General features: G+C 48.9%; 1 protein-coding gene and 1 long non-coding RNA gene across 2 annotated transcripts in view; one reads left to right on the forward strand and one right to left on the reverse strand.

Moving 5' to 3' along the window:
• Positions 1 to 3,892, reverse strand: part of RAB17 (RAB17, member RAS oncogene family) — a 45,219-nt gene extending 41,327 nt beyond the window's left edge. Inside the window, exons 1-2 of the mRNA XM_019806913.2 lie at positions 3,750 to 3,892; positions 2,690 to 2,825 (exon numbers count right to left, since the gene is read on the reverse strand). Of these exons, the coding sequence (XP_019662472.1) occupies positions 2,690 to 2,704 (15 nt within the window). The 5' untranslated portion in view covers positions 2,705 to 2,825; positions 3,750 to 3,892. The remainder of the gene's footprint in view (positions 1 to 2,689; positions 2,826 to 3,749) is intronic.
• A 1,511-nt stretch (positions 3,893 to 5,403) lies between these two features.
• LOC109490690 lies at positions 5,404 to 15,136 on the forward strand. The gene is made up of 2 exons (XR_002144059.1): positions 5,404 to 5,581; positions 14,818 to 15,136. It is a non-coding gene; the product is annotated as an uncharacterized LOC109490690 (long non-coding RNA).
• The last annotated feature ends 478 nt before the right edge of the window (positions 15,137 to 15,614 follow it).

Consider the following 15,614-nt stretch of genomic DNA (forward strand, 5'->3'; position numbering starts at 1 on the left):
TTTATGGCATCCAAGGTCACATGAGTTAGATTGGGTCCTCCCAGAATTCGTATGTTGAAGTCCTAATGCCCAGGACTTCAGCATGTGACCTCATTTGGACCTAAAGGCAAACAGTGGTCATCAGGTTGAAGTGAGGTCATCACAGTGGGACCTAATCCAGTGTGACAGGTGTCCTTACAAGAAGGGGAAGTGAGGCCAAGATGGAGGGGATGCTTCTATAAGCCAGGGGAAGCCAAAGATTGCAGCAAACCACCGGAAGCCAGGGAGGGGCAGTCTCCAGTATATTTTGAAAACATTCTTTTGGCTGCAAGTTACTAAATTAACTCAAGCTACCAGGAATAGAAGGGATTTTATTAGCCATCTCCTGAGGTGGCTTTTCGAAGCCCAGGACAGCGAGCCTGGAACCTGCCTCTCTACTTCTCCCTGCTCACAGCAGCCCTCAGCTCTGGGAAGGACGAAGGATCAGCCCTGCCTGGCTGTCAGTCACTCAGTCTCCACCCCAAACTCACATACCCATGGCCCATTGACTGTCCAGTTGATGAACATGAATAAACATCTGAGCAAAAAGGGGGTTCTTTGGAGCAGGGCAGACAACCTTCAGAGCAATGGCTGTTATTTTAATGAGGATCGTGTAATAATTCTTACTCATGCCATGCACGGCCTACAGACTCTAAAACGTGACCACCAACCTGGTTTTATAGTGTTTCAATTTATCAGGGCAAATGTACCTAAAATGCACTCTGATTCCAGACAGAAAAGACACCGGTGGCTATGCTGAAACCACCAATGGGTCCCTGCAAAATCCACCTGCTGAAGCCTAAACCCACCCCCCTCGCCCCTTCACCCCCATCTGATGGTATTAGAAGGTGGGGCCTTTAGGAGGGGAGTAGGCTATGAGGGCGGAGTCGTCATGAATAGGATTAGTGCTCTTGTAAAAGAAACCCCAGATTGATCTCTCCTCCCTTCCACTGCATGAGGACACAGCAAGTCTCTCAACCTGGAAGTGGGCCTCCAGTGAACACCAAATCTGCCAGCACCTTGACCGTGGCTTGGTAGCCTCCAGAACTGTGAGAAATAAAGGTCTGTTGTTTGTAAGCCACCCCATCCATGGCTTTCTGTGATAGCAGCCCGGATGAACTAAGACAGCCACAGAAAGCTCCAAGTAGGGCACCCAGCTTGTTGGCCAAGTCACTCTGCTGCAGTCTGGCAACCAGAGGAGCCCTTGACCCACATCTGGTCCCACAGACCCATACTCTGTTATCTCCAGAAGTGGGCTCTGTGCATTCTAGACCTGTGTGATATGATTCGAGGACAAGGGCTCTGTGGCCAGTTGTGTTCAGAATGACCATTCCTTGCAATCCTTTCTTGGAGAGTCAATGCACGTCTGCGTTTAGAAGAGCCTGAGAAGTCCCATGGGGGTGCAACCTGTTCGACCCGATTTAAACCAGCATTTCCCGACTACTGGATTCTAAGTGCATTTTCCAAGAGCTTCCTATTGTCATGCCTGGAGCTAGCGGTAAGGAAACACAGGCGGGGGCGCACCGCCAGCCTGACGCTAGCCCCTTCCTTGGGCCTCTGTTGGAAAGTGTGTTCTGCCCGGAGGCTCCTTGTGCCCTTAGGGTCTAACACTGAGAAAGTCTTCCTCACGTGGCATCAGCGAACTGCAGCCACGCCTGCTGCTCCATCTTCACAATCTCAGTGGTCCACTCCGCTCGGCTCCTTCACATCACCGAATCCCCTCTCCCAGTTGCCCTTCTGGATACTTCCTCAATGCCCCACATAAATTTATCCCAGAACTAGATCAAAGCCCCAAGAGCAGTCTGACCAACAGAGAATGGAGTGAGCACAACATTCCTCTTGCATAAGGATCTCAAAACGTGAAGAGCCTGAGAAGTCCCATGGGGGTGCAACCTGTTCGACCCGATTTAAACCAGCATTTCCCGACTACTGGATTCTAAGTGCATTTTCCAAGAGCTTCCTATTGTCATGCCTGGAGCTAGCGGTAAGGAAACACAGGCGGGGGCGCACCGCCAGCCTGACGCTAGCCCCTTCCTTGGGCCTCTGTTGGAAAGTGTGTTCTGCCCGGAGGCTCCTTGTGCCCTTAGGGTCTAACACTGAGAAAGTCTTCCTCACGTGGCATCAGCGAACTGCAGCCACGCCTGCTGCTCCATCTTCACAATCTCAGTGGTCCACTCCGCTCGGCTCCTTCACATCACCGAATCCCCTCTCCCAGTTGCCCTTCTGGATACTTCCTCAATGCCCCACATAAATTTATCCCAGAACTAGATCAAAGCCCCAAGAGCAGTCTGACCAACAGAGAATGGAGTGAGCACAACATTCCTCTTGCATAAGGATCTCAAAACGTGTCCCTCATTAAGCATTTATCAAAAACCTTCTCGTGCCCCTGGAACTGTGCCAGAGAGCTACGGAGCCACAAAGAAACGCCCTCGGGAGCCTACTGTGTAGTGAGAAGGCCAAAGAAAATATCAAAAAAGTAAAGAGTACAATAAATTAAATTATTCACGCCAGCAATACAGTAAATGTGGCCGTAACAGTCTATGATGAGCCCCTGAGAGCATAACGGACAACCTGAATTACCAAAGCCCTCCACGCGCACGTCCCCCGCCCAGAAGTGCGGAGATGCACTGGAAGAAATGCCCGTGTGGAACCAAGTGGGGAAAGCAGGTACCTGATCTGCTTCCATGTCTCTCTCTTCCTCTCCAGGCTGGCTGTGAAGGCGGCTTCTCTAAGCACTGAAGCCTGAGTAGACCATTATCCTCCCCGGAACATGGCGGGTTGCAGAAGACACCTTCCCAGGGGCAGAACTAGAAACAGAGGCTGGGGTAAGACTCCACAGCAGAGGCTCTTTGCACCAGGACCGGCAACTCTAAAAGCCCCAATAACCACAGGATGTCCTACCTTCAAGGGGGGCGCGCCTGGATGGCTCAGTCGGCTAAGCGTCCGACTCCTGATTTCAGCTCAGGTCATGATCTCAGGGTGGTGAGATCTGCTTAAGATTCTCTCCCACTCTCCCTCCCCCTCCCCCCATCCTCATGCGCTCGCTCTCTCTCTCTCAGAAAGAAAAAAAAAAGAATAGTGAGAAAGAGGGTCTTCAAGTACGGAGGAAAAGGCTTTGCTTCCCTTGGGACTCCACCAAAGGAGGAGGACCTTGTTCCCGGAGGACCGTCAGCAAGTATTTATTGAAATGGCGAGTGAACTGGTGCATGGTGGGTAAATGAAAAAACCAAGAAGTTGGGCTTCCCTTGGGGCGCCTGGGTGGCACAGCGGTTAAGCGTCTGCCTTCAGCTCAGGGCGTGATCCCGGCGTTATGGGATCGAGCCCCACATCAGGCTCTTCTGCTATGAGCCTGCTTCTTTCTCTCCCACTCCCCCTGCTTGTGTTCCCTCTCTCGCTGGCTGTTTCTCTCTCTGTCGAATAAATAAAAATAAAATCTTTAAAAAAAAAAAAGAAGTTGGGCTTCCCGCCCAAAGAGGGCCTAGCACAGTTATATGACCGTGGGCGTAACAGAGTGCAAGGCACATTTCCTTTAGGAACTGAAATAATTGGAGCATCCTGCATGTGGATGGTTCCCCCACAATGCATTCATCAACCGCCCAGAAAGATAAAAAGCAAGTTCTTGCCCAAGACTGGGAAGCAGAAAGTTAGTGATGTATTCTGCTAGCACGCACATGCACGTGCACACGCACACACACACACACGCCCCCACACGAGGGTGCGCACAAGCTTACCTGCAGATACGTGGCCTAGACTATCTCTTCTTTGCTCTCCTCTCTCAGGCACCTCTTAAAGTGTCCCCTTCTCTAGGCTTGTTCTGGAGGGTGGCCTTCCTTCCTGGGATCAGCCCTGGCCCAACCCCCAGATCAGTCCCTGCCCTTCCCATCCACACTCTCCTCCGCAAGGCCAGAGGCCCTCCTTCCTCTTGGGAGCGGTGTCTCATCTCTGCCCAATCAGGGCACCCAGCATCTTTGGTCAATAGCTAAGGTCTGGTGCTGAGCAAGGATCCAGAGTCCCTTTCTCAGAATGATAGCACTGGTGTTCCCAGAGAGGACACAGAGACGGTTGTGGGGGAGAAACAATAATTTTTGCTCTATCCTTCTGAGTTCTTGGCTGAGAGCCCTGTAATAAAATACAGAGTAACAAAAAGTGAAAAACAAACAGAAGTTTATTAACATGTGCACCGCATGCATACATGGGAGGTACCCAGAAAAAAAGGAGTAACTCTCCAGGTGGCCCAAGGCACTGGCTGAAATGCCATCTTCAGCCAAAGACACAAGGCAGAGTGGGTGTCCAGTTAGGGGAGGTCAGCAGGAAAAGCACAGGAAGCAAGGATAAGGTTGTGTAGATTCAAGTGACACCTTCCCACTGATCAGAGTTCCTTGTGGTTCAGAGTCAGCTTCTCTCCCTGGTAGAGAGGGACGCCCCCACACCCAGAGCTGCCTCTGTACATGCAAATTTCTCTCACAAAAGGGCGACTGCTAATCTGCATTCTGAGCTTCTCCTGTGTCTACTGTTTCTTAAAATAATCGGCTCAGAATAACTCTCACGCCAAAGAGGCACATTTTGGGGTGGCATAACCTTCTACCCGTCATGGTCTAACATTTTGTTCTTAGGGCAGTGAAATCATGACCGCGAGGCCCGTGTAACAGCAAGGGTGCTGTGCCCAGCTCCCTTGCCGGGGCTTTCCTCTGCTACCGTCTCTTCCTGTGGGAAAAAATCACATCTATCCATGAACCTGGTGTTCCTTCCTGATTTGCCAGGGAGAAGCTCCACTGGAGAAGGGCGGTTCTGTACTTGACTCGTGCCTTGGCTCCTTTTGCTGCCTTGAGACCCACTGAGGACAGGAACCAGTCTCCCTCCTTTTCTTCTCTCCCGTGCACACACTGCATTCAGTAGGTGCTTCACTGCATGTATACACGTGTCTCTGCCAGGCACTCTGCGAGGGAGGGGGGTGTGGGGGGGGTTATTTCAGTTGATCGTTCCAAGGATCTTATCTTGTATTGTGATTACATTTTGCTGTGAGCTAGAAAAATGTTTCTGAGAAAAAAAACACCATATAATCTTTGTTCTGCTTGAAACAAAGCTGAATTTTTTAAACTGCTTGTAGCAAATGTTATAAACTGTTCTTTCTCTGGGGAGATGGATATAAAGAATTCACCTTGAGCACAGGATGCAAATGAGTAAGTGGCAAACTATTTTTCTATTATGTTCCTAAAATAGATTGGGTGCTGGCAAGGAGGCTTTGCCTTGGCCCCGAGCCCCGAGCCCTGTTACAGCTGAGAGCGAAACCAGGCAGAGCGTGGGCCCCTCCAGAATGTTTTCAATTGGTCAGTGCTATCTTCAAGTGCAGAAATTTCCACTGATTTTTTTTCGGGAGAAACTCCTCAGAGCATTATTCAGCATAACAAAAACTTGGTAAAATGTTTGTATGGCTTAAAAATTGGCAATTTGAGGACACGGAGTGCTTTTAAAAGCCACTTCCAAAAATATGGCAATCATCTTCCCATAATAATGAAAACGATCTGACACATCTGTGCTCAATTTCTGCTTTGGAGGATTGGGGGTGAGTAATTGATAAGGACGGTGTTTTGCTGGGAAATACGGGGATGCTTAGAAGGGGAAAGACTGCATTAGCTAACTGCTACATGTAAGCGGCGGAGGGACACGGTGACTTCCCCCTCAGAACACATCCCCAGATGTGTGGGTGTGTGTGCAAACCCCCAGATCACACAGGGACCTGCCTGTACCTAAGGTCACCCAGGCAAGTACCAGACAGAAAACAACAGCAAATCCAAATACAGCCCAGAATACCCTGGCTCTGCCTGAGTCTGGAAAAGCTTATGAGGATTAATGGGCCAGGGGTGGGGTGGGGGCGGGGTGAGCTTCGAGATTCCTTTCACCTCAAGCCAACCAAGCCAACCTGCGCTGTGGGCGAATCACCCGCTTGTCTTGGTGTCCTGATGTCACCAGGGGTCCTTCAGCAGGAAAACTGTGTCCGTGGGTATCTGAGACCCCACAACAAATGGTAGGGAGGGCGTAAATGGAACTATCCCAACCTGCTAAACTCTTTCCCAGAAGGCGGTATCGAATACAGCGAACACCGTCCCTTTGTTTATCCAACATCCCCAGGTCCTGGAGGAAGGGAGGAGTACAGGGGACGTGCTGGGCAGCCCCTTAAGTTATGGTCCCTTCAAAGCCATTACATCAAAACTGAGTTTGATTGGATGCCTGAAAGGCAAATGCTTTCTTCTGTTGTCAACTTCTGTTTTCAATGGTTTGGTTGTTTTCCCTTTTAAAACACTTACTTTTTTTTTTTAAAGATTCATCGATTTCGTTTTGAGAGCAAGTGGTGGGAGGGGCAGAGGGAGAGAGAGGCAGAGAACTAGACTTGTCTCTGAGCGCGCTAGGCTCCCAGGGGCTCGATCCCAGGATCCCAAGATCCTGACCTGAGCTGGAACCAAGAGTGGGTGTCTTAACCAAGTGAGCCAGACAGGCGCCCCTAAAACACTCTTCTGCGTTGAGTATAACTTACATGTAATAAGACGCATGAAGGTTAAGTGTGGATGTACTTCCATGTGCATGTAGGTGTGCATGCAAAACTTTTATGACAAATGCGTACATGCTGGTCATGTGGGGTGACCAACTGGTTTCAGCTTTTCTGAGACTGTCCCTGTTTTAAAACTGAAAGTCTGACATCTCAGGAAGCCCGTATTCCCAGGTGAACCGGACAGCTGGTCACCCTATGAAGCAGCCACCTCACTGCAAGTCTACGACCGTGCCATCACCCCCAAAATTCCCTCCTGCCGCTCTGTGGTCATTCCACCCCCTCCCCCCCCAGAAAGCAATCACTACTCTGACTTGTCACTGTAACGTCGTGTTGCCTGGTTTAGAAGTTCATAGAGATGGAATCGTTCAGTGTTTTGTGTCTGGCTTCTCTCACTCAACATAACGTTTCAGAGATTCACCCACGTTACTGTCTACATGGTGTGTTAGTGTCTGCTGCTGAGTGCTGTTACCTCTGTCTCTACAATGTGCTTGTTCATTCCCATGTTGATGGGCACTGGTTTGGTTGTCAGCTTTCGACTACTAAGAACATTCTTGTACACATCTTCTTGTGGACGTGTTTTCAACTTCCCATGGGTAAACACCGAGGAGTTGCACGACCGGATCACAGGGTAGGTTATGCTTCTAAGAACAGCATTCCGAAGTGGCTCACGATTTACCCTCCCACCAGCAAAGTCTGAGAGTCCCATGTGCTCGACATTCTCAGCCACGCTTGCTTTTGCCAGTCTTTTCCACTGCAGACATTCCAACGGGGGTGAAGTGGTGTACGACTCGGTTTTAGTTTGCATCTCCTCGATGAAAAGGATGCCGAGCCCCTCTCCAGTTAGAACATTAGTGTATGTTCTTATGCGAGGTGTCTGTGCAAGCCTACAAATCTCTTGCCCGTTATTTATTTGTTTATTTCAATCATTTCATTTTAGTTTTTTCATCGTGGTAAGTGTACTCTTTAATCCCCCTCTCCTCTTTCACCCATCCCTCCACCCACCTCCCCTCTGGTGACCATTAGTGTGTTCTCTAGAGTTAAGAGTCTGTTTCTTGGTTTGTCTCTCTCTCTTTTTTCCTTTGCTGATTTGTTTTGTTTCTTAAATTCCACATGTGAGTGAAATCATACGATATTTGTCTTTCTCTGACTGACTTATTTTTTTTAGCATTATGCTCTCTAGCTCCATCCATTGTTGCAAATGGCAAGATTTCATTTTTTTTAATGGCTGAATAATATTCCGTGTATGTATGCACCGCATCTTCCTTACCCAGTCATCTATCCATGGACAGCTGGGCTGCTTCCATAGTTTGGCTCTTGTAAATAACGCTGCAGTAAACATGAGGATGCATGTATCCCTTTGAATTAGTGCCCCGCTATTTTTTGGGTAAATACCCAGTAGCGTGACTCCTTGATCATAGGGTAGTTCTATTTTTAATTTTTTGAGAAATGTCCAGACTGCCGTCCACAATTTTTGCCCATTATTTAAAGGATTCATCTCTATATTTTTTCTTATTGATTTGTAGGAGTCTTTATATATTCTGGATAGAAGTGCTTTGTCACATCTATGCACTGTGGATATTTTCTCCCCGACTGTGGCTCGTTTTTCATTTTCATAATTGAATTTTTAAATAAGCACAAATGTTTAATTTTGATGAAATCCAATTTATCAATTTTGTACTTGATGATTAGTGTACATTATCTAAGAAACGTTTGCCTACCCCGAGGTCTCACAGATACTCTCCTCCATTTTTCTCCTAGAAATCTTATAGCTTTAGCTCTTAGAGTTAGGCCTGAAATCTACTGTGATTTAATTATTGTGTTCGTTGTGAGGTGAGGGTCAAGCTGTATTTTGCCTGTGGATACCAGTTGTTCCAGCCCCATTTACTAAAAAAAAGACTTTCCTTTCTCCATTAAAATATCTTGGTGTCTTTGACCACTGTGGTGGCCTGAATCCCTGGGACCTGCTTATTTGGGGATTTTTAAATGTTTTTTCTTTCTGTCCTTCTGTTTGGGTAATTATTGACCATTCCTCCAGTTCAGTGTCCTTTCTTCTGCATTATCCAATCTATTCATTCTATTCAACGAATTTTTAATTGCAAATATTATATTTTCCAGTTCTACAATTTCTATTTGGTTCATTTTTGGAGTTCCCAAATCCTTCCTGAATTTCCTTTCACTTCATCCATTATCCCCATCTTTCTGTTATTTCATATTACTCATCTGCTAATCTCATTGTCTGGGTCATGTGTGAGTCTCTCCTGACGTTAGTTTTCCTCTTGAGTCACATTTTCTCACTAGGAATTCTTTATTTGTGCTGTACACAGTGGGCAGCACTCGCCAGTGACTCTGAATTCCATTATCTTCTTTTGAAGAGTGCTGACTTTGCTTCTAGCAGACAGGTACCTTGATCCCGTGTCACCTTGATTTGCTGAGACTCAGTTCTAGGCTTTGCTCCAGTAAGTGTGGTATTTTGATTTTCCTGTCATAACCCTTAGTCCTTGAATGTGGTCTTAAGGGGTCCTTCTGGAGTTTCAGTGAAAGGCTCAAGGTGTTTGCCATATCCCTCTAACTTGGTAGGACCTGAATTCCTACTTCATCTCCCCAGCACCAGGCAGCTGCTAGAACCTCTGCTCAACCCAGCTGTTGCTTTCTTCTGGGTGCCTTGGAGTCTCACCTCACACCTACTTCAGCACTCGGCTGTGGGTTCTGAATAAGTTCGTGTGCAGATCCCAAAGCTTGGTCCTCTCTGCGGCCCCTTCTCTGGGACTTCCTCACTAAATTCCCAGCTGTACTTTAGCCTTGATCTTAGCATCTAGCTCCTCAGTCCAACCGATCTTCAGTTCTATCCCCAGGGCACCCTGAAGCCAGAGAATGTCCTCTGGGGACATATGGTCACTCCTTTTACTGCACTGACTCCGCGGGTTATAGCCACTCCCATCTCCATCAAGTTTGATGATTCTCCAGTGCCTGAGAATGACTATATTTTATATTTTGTTTGAGGTTTGTAATTATCGTTGGCAGGAAGATTAGTTTAATATTAGCTTTGTCTCCATTGCTAGAATCTAAAAGTCCTCTGACACCTATTTTTAAAACCACTTGAAGTATAGTTAATAAATCCCATGCTAGGAGAAAATGTATTCCATTGCTTGTCAGTAAGTATCTGTAACATTTCTCCTCCACAGGTAAAAAGGAAATTGGTCTTCACATCCTCTTTCATATGGCACCTTATGGAAGGGCTCTTTATACCGTCAAGCCACAAACATTTTCTGAGCACTCATGGGTCCATGACCTTGAACAAGGCTCTCTGGGCTGTGAAAAGGCAACCGTGGGCCCTGGTCTTGGGAATGCTGTCCTGGCAGAGCTGCTCCAAGGGGCTGGCTAAGGAGCTGACACTGTGTGCAGGAGGACAGCCACCCTCAACTTTCTCCCCAGAGACACACATGCACATAATTATCCCGGGTGTGATGTCCTCCTACCAAAGTGCCTTATTTGTGCAAAATTCCTGCCACTGGGGAGCACTAGGTGGGGATGACATTACTATGGTAACATCACTTAGAGCAAATGATTTCACGAACTTCAGCGTTTCAACTATCATTAGTCCTACTTCACCAGTGACACAAGTCACACCCACTGGGACGCTCCAGACCGGCCACCATAGTAGGGAGCTGCTCTAGAGTCTAGAGTGTGCAACATGACAAGGATATTTTGGAAGATGATCCTACCCAGTAGGTCAAAAGGCTTGAATGGGGACAATAGAATAGGAGTCAAATGGCTCAGGACAACTTCAAAGTACCATCCTCTAAAATTGTATTCAAATTTCCTGTTCACATGCCTTTTTGTGGGGTGTGGGGACAGGAACCCGGTTTTCATCAGGTTCTCAAAGGAGTTCACAATCCCCCCAAATTTAAGACTTACTGGTCTAGAACCCAGACTTTTTTATTACCATGAATTCAATCACTAAATGTTTTTAAATATCCCTATAAATATTTATATATTTCTTTATGTATAAATTATCTTCACAATCTGTCACCATTGGTTAGTAAATTAAGGAACAACATCCACTTAAAATGAAGCTAATCATTAATGATAAGAAATGCAAATTAAGTTTCACAGTTTCTGATAATTACGATAATTACTAACTCTTTCACCGTATCTAGTAACCTTGCATTGAGGTCAGTGAACAGCTTCTACTTGGGTTAAGAAACCTGTATCTTGTTTTCCTGTTTGCTTATGATTTGGGGGGATTATTTTTCAAAGAATCTTTTAAATCCTTTGAAACCATTGGTTTACTCTTTGAGTTTTAGTTAAAACTAGTTTGTGTAATCCATAAATCGATTTAAGCTTGCTAATTCAAATACATTAAAATACTCTGGGGGCGCCTGGGTGGCACAGCGGTTAAGCGTCTGCCTTTGGCTCAGGGCGTGATCCCAGCGTTATGGGATCGAGCCCCACGTCAGGCTCCTCCGCTATGAGCCTGCTTCTTCCTCTCCCACTCCCCCTGCTTGTGTTCCCTCTCTCGCTGGCTGTCTCTATCTCTGTCGAATAAATAAATAAAATCTTTAAAAAAAATAAAAATAAATAAAATAAAATACTCTGAAAATGATCTCATGAGAGAGAATGCAGCTACCAGCACCTGGGAATACTTTGTGTATCATCATGACACGACATGCGGCCACTTAAGTGAGGTTATGTATCAAATATCAATATATAGGGGCTCATGTCAAATTATGGGGCCACAATATCAAATTAATATTTGACACATAATTTTTAGTTTTAGTTTAAAATACATATTTATAGAAGTTCTAGTACCCTACTCTTCCTGTACCTCAGTCAATTGTCTCATGCATGCCACCCTGGAGACCCCAAGTCCAAGAAATGATTCACAGCAAGTAATCCACAGGTGTGATAAGGTGAGCCAGACACAGGCCATCAGTGTCAGAAGAGATGCTGGAGGGGGATGGAAAAGATCAGATAGAAAGGAAGGAAAGAATAAATCTGAGGTTCGGGGAGAAATAGGAGTCCAAGATGATTCTAAAGTTTCAACCTCGAGAGACACGAACAAGTTAACTGGAAACGGCAAAACCGGGTTGGAAGTGGGTAGCGGTCCAATGTTCTACGTTGGGGATGCTGTGTACAAGCTGTGAGGAAACAGACAAAGGCCACCTGGCCCCTGGAGACAAGCCAGTCACCTCCCAAGCATAGGACATGTCGATTCTGACCTCAGCCGCCTGTTCCAAGCATGACTTCAGCTCCACGCTCTGTCCACTCTTTCAAGCCATCCCTGTGAGGGGCTGTAATTCTCCCCTAGCTGTCCCCCAAGTGAGGTCATGCCATCCCACGTTCATTGAAGAGCAAGGCCAGAATACAAGTCAAAGAAATTTGGGCAGAACCGCAAGCAAGTCTTGCTCAAGGGACCCGAGTGAGTCACCTCTCAGCCCACATGACCTCCCACGGAGGGCCTGCAGGCTGGATGACGCCCCCAGAAGTCCTCATTAACTTCTTCCTCCAGCCAGCCCGCAGGCTGGCCTCATGAGGTCCCCAAACAAAGGGAACACTGTGCCAAGGATGGAAATTCCATGTGGGCTCCACTGTGGGGTGCCCCTTACCAAAGTCACCCTGGCTACCACCACTTTGTCATGGACCCTTCCTGAACGTAGCATCTCTTTCTTCGTGAAGGACCTCTGCACCAGGCTTGGAGATGAACATACCCATTCTCTCGGCCCGGACGTGGGACCTGTGATGCCTGTTCTCTATCTCCTGCTCTGAAATAACCCTCATGGGCTGTGCCGGCAGCTGGAGTAGGAGCACAGGAAAAGGGCTGCATGGGGCGGGCTCCGTGGCGGTCGTGGCCCAACCCCAGAGACTCCTTCTAGGTAGAACTAGGTTCCCAGATGACCATGCAGGAGAGGCCGACGGTCCAGGGCTGAGAACGTTTCAGCTTCTTGGTGAGCCTGGGGCTCAGCCTGGATGGATGAGATCTCATAGCTTTCTACCTCCCTCCAAGGGGCACCACGAGAACAGGGGAGACCGCAAAGGGCCCTAATATCTCTGCCCCCCACCCCCACCCCACCACGCCCAGCAGGAGCTGCCACCCACCATTCATTCCAGACCCAGGTCTTTAGTGCCAGGACCTGGAGGGACCATTTACTGATGGCCTGTGTGTCATGCCCAGAAATACCTCTTTATATGGACTGTCCCCCCCACCACCCCCACAAAGCAGGCATTAGCATTTTCACTTAAAGGTGAACACTGATTCTAAAGGGACAACCAGCCAGTCTGAGAGCACATGGCCAGAGAGGAGGAAAAAGCACCCGGACTGCAGTATGGGAGGTCGTGAGGTCATAGGACTAAAGATCACCAACACTGGTTCAGACGAGTCCCGAGAGGCGGCTTTCCTCAGGATGGGGGGTGACAAGGAGAGGTGGGGACAAAATTCACCCTGGTGTCTGAGAACACTGCCTAGGGACTGGGACTGTTTAGAAACACCTCTGGCCAGTCCCAGGGAAAGAGTCCTCTGTCTCTGACAAAAGCCAATGGGGACAGTGAACAGGAAGGTCGAGGACTAGATTCAGTTCCCCAAGCTCAGCTGTGCGTTCCCATTACAATGCAGCAGCTGCACATCCAATCCTGAGTGAGGACAAAAGGGTGAGTGAGACGTGCTCTGTCCCTGCCCTCCTCATGTCAACAGACCACCACAGAAGAATGTAAGCGCTGGAATACAAACTGGCTCAAAGTTCTGATGAAGAACAATGAGGGAAGGAGGGACAGCCTTGGGGAGTTGGGAAGGCTTCTTCTAGAAAGGAGACGTAGGAGGCTTTAATGGGGCTTGAGATGAGGAGTTCCAGGTATCTTAGGTAAGTCCTGAGAGGGCAGGGGCCATGTCCCTTATGATTATGCCCCAGCCTCCAGCACAGCACCTGCCAGGTTAGCAGGTGTGGGTGAATGAACGAGTGAGGTAATGGGAGTGAGAACCAGCCTGAGCAAAGACACACAGTCGCCCGCAATGCATCATGGGGGAGTGGCGAGCCACCTCCACTAAGGCTACGGGCAGAGCAAGAGATGGTATCCTCCAGCCAGGGTTATGTCATCCAAGGAGTATGGGGTCCTAAGTGGTGTAATATGGTACAGGAGATTCAATCAACAGACATGTCCTCAGTGTCTACAACGTGTCAGGTATGGGTAAGCTCTGGGAATGTGGTAATGAACAAGGTCATTACCCTAACACCCGCTTTGTCTGCCTTGTCCACCCACTGCCCTGAAGTCCGCTCAGGTGTGCTGAGCACCTGGATCTGCTCCCCTCTCCTCCCTCCTGTGCCCTTCTCTCACTGGTGTTTTCCCAGCAATAAAACCTCATCAACTTTCCCTGCTACTGCAGGGTCCCCTTTCTGTTCCCTGCTCCATCCAGCTTCCAAGTTACTTCCCAAGAACCCAAACCAACCTGGTCACATCACTTGGTTAGAAATATACCAAAATGTTCACTGTACTTAGCTGTGGGGCTCTGGTGGGGGTGGGGGAGAGACACAAGTGACTTCAGTGTGGCCGCCTCTCTCCCATTCTTCCTCTGCCCCATTAAAGATCTCCCCATACCCCAAACATCCAAACATCCCAGTAACTATGGGACGTGCACCTTTCCTCTCTTCTAATTCAGTACTGACAGGTAACAGTTACTTGCATCATTACCATGGCCGAGAAGGCAATGGCTTTGTGAATGTTATCTGATTCTCCAATTTATTTTAAAATCCACTTTTATTTTTTTTATTTTTTTATTTTTTTTAAAGATTTTATTTATTTATTCGACAGATAGAGACAGCCAGCAAGAGAGGGAACACAAGCAGGGGAAGTGGGAGAGGAAGAAGCAGGCTCATAGCCGAAGAGCCTGATGTGGGGCTCGATCCCATAACGCTGGGATCACGCCCTGAGCCAAAGGCAGACGCTTAACCGCTGTGCCACCCAGGCGCCCCTAAAATCCATTTTTAGAGTGTGGGAGGTAAATTCATTCCTCTTCTTTTTTTCTTTTCTTTTTTTTTTTTTAAGATTTTATTTATTTACTTGACAGAGAGAGAGAAAGACAGCCAGGGAGAGAGGGAACACAAGCAAGGGGAGTGGGAGAGGAAGAAGCAGGCTCCCAGCAGAGGAGGGAGCCTGATGCAGGGCGCTCGATCCCAGGACCCTGGGATCACGCCCTGAGCCTAAAGGCAGACGCTTAATGACGGAGTCACCCAGGTGCCCCAAATTCATTCCTTTTTCAACAGCTGGAGACACAGGAGTGAAGTGGTAAAGTCACAGAGGACAAGCAAGCGGAGAAGGGACCGTGTACATCATCAACCTGATGCCTCTGGACGTGCTATGAAGCTCAGGAGCTGCCAGCGTCAGGGTCTGGGAGCTGCCAGTGGATCTGAACAGCCCTGGACCTGACCCTGGAGTCTGCCTCTGACCCCATGGGTGACTGCCTGACTCCAGCTCATTGGGGGCACCCATCCTAGCCACATCTTTGCACTCACTCCTCCCCGCAAACCCTTCTGGGCAACACCATTCCCAGGAGCCTTAGAGCGCCCCAGCCCAGGTCCCAGCTGCACCGGGGGCCACTGCCCTGCAGCGGGTGGTGGTCCAGGACCACTCGCAGGACCCACCCTCCAGTGCCGCTCCCCCGGCCCCAGGCCTCCCGGCCTCTGAAGCCTCCGCGGTCCCTCGCCCCCTCTACCCACCTGGGCCCCAGCCCGTCACCTCCGCATCCTTGGGCCATCAACCCCCAGCCATCCCAAACCTCCTCGCTCTCTCCACGTTTGGCGTCCCCGAGCACCCCCTGCCCAGTTCCACCTGGCGTCCTCGCGCCCCCAGCCCCTGGCGTCCCCGCAGGTCCCCGGTGCCAGGTCCTCGTGTCCCCTCCTTGGACGACCCCGCGCCCCTGTCTCCGTCTCCTGGAGTCTCCGCAGCTCCCTGGCGCCCCGTGTCCCCCTGCTCCGACATGTCCTCCTGCCCCGGCCCCCGTGTACCCCCTGCTCCGGCGTGTCGCCACGCCCCCGACCCCCGCGTCCCCCCCCCTCCTGCG

The sequence above is a fragment of the Ailuropoda melanoleuca genome, chromosome 2, assembly GCF_002007445.2.
Source record: "Ailuropoda melanoleuca isolate Jingjing chromosome 2, ASM200744v2, whole genome shotgun sequence".
NCBI classification, from domain to species: domain Eukaryota; kingdom Metazoa; phylum Chordata; class Mammalia; order Carnivora; family Ursidae; genus Ailuropoda; species Ailuropoda melanoleuca.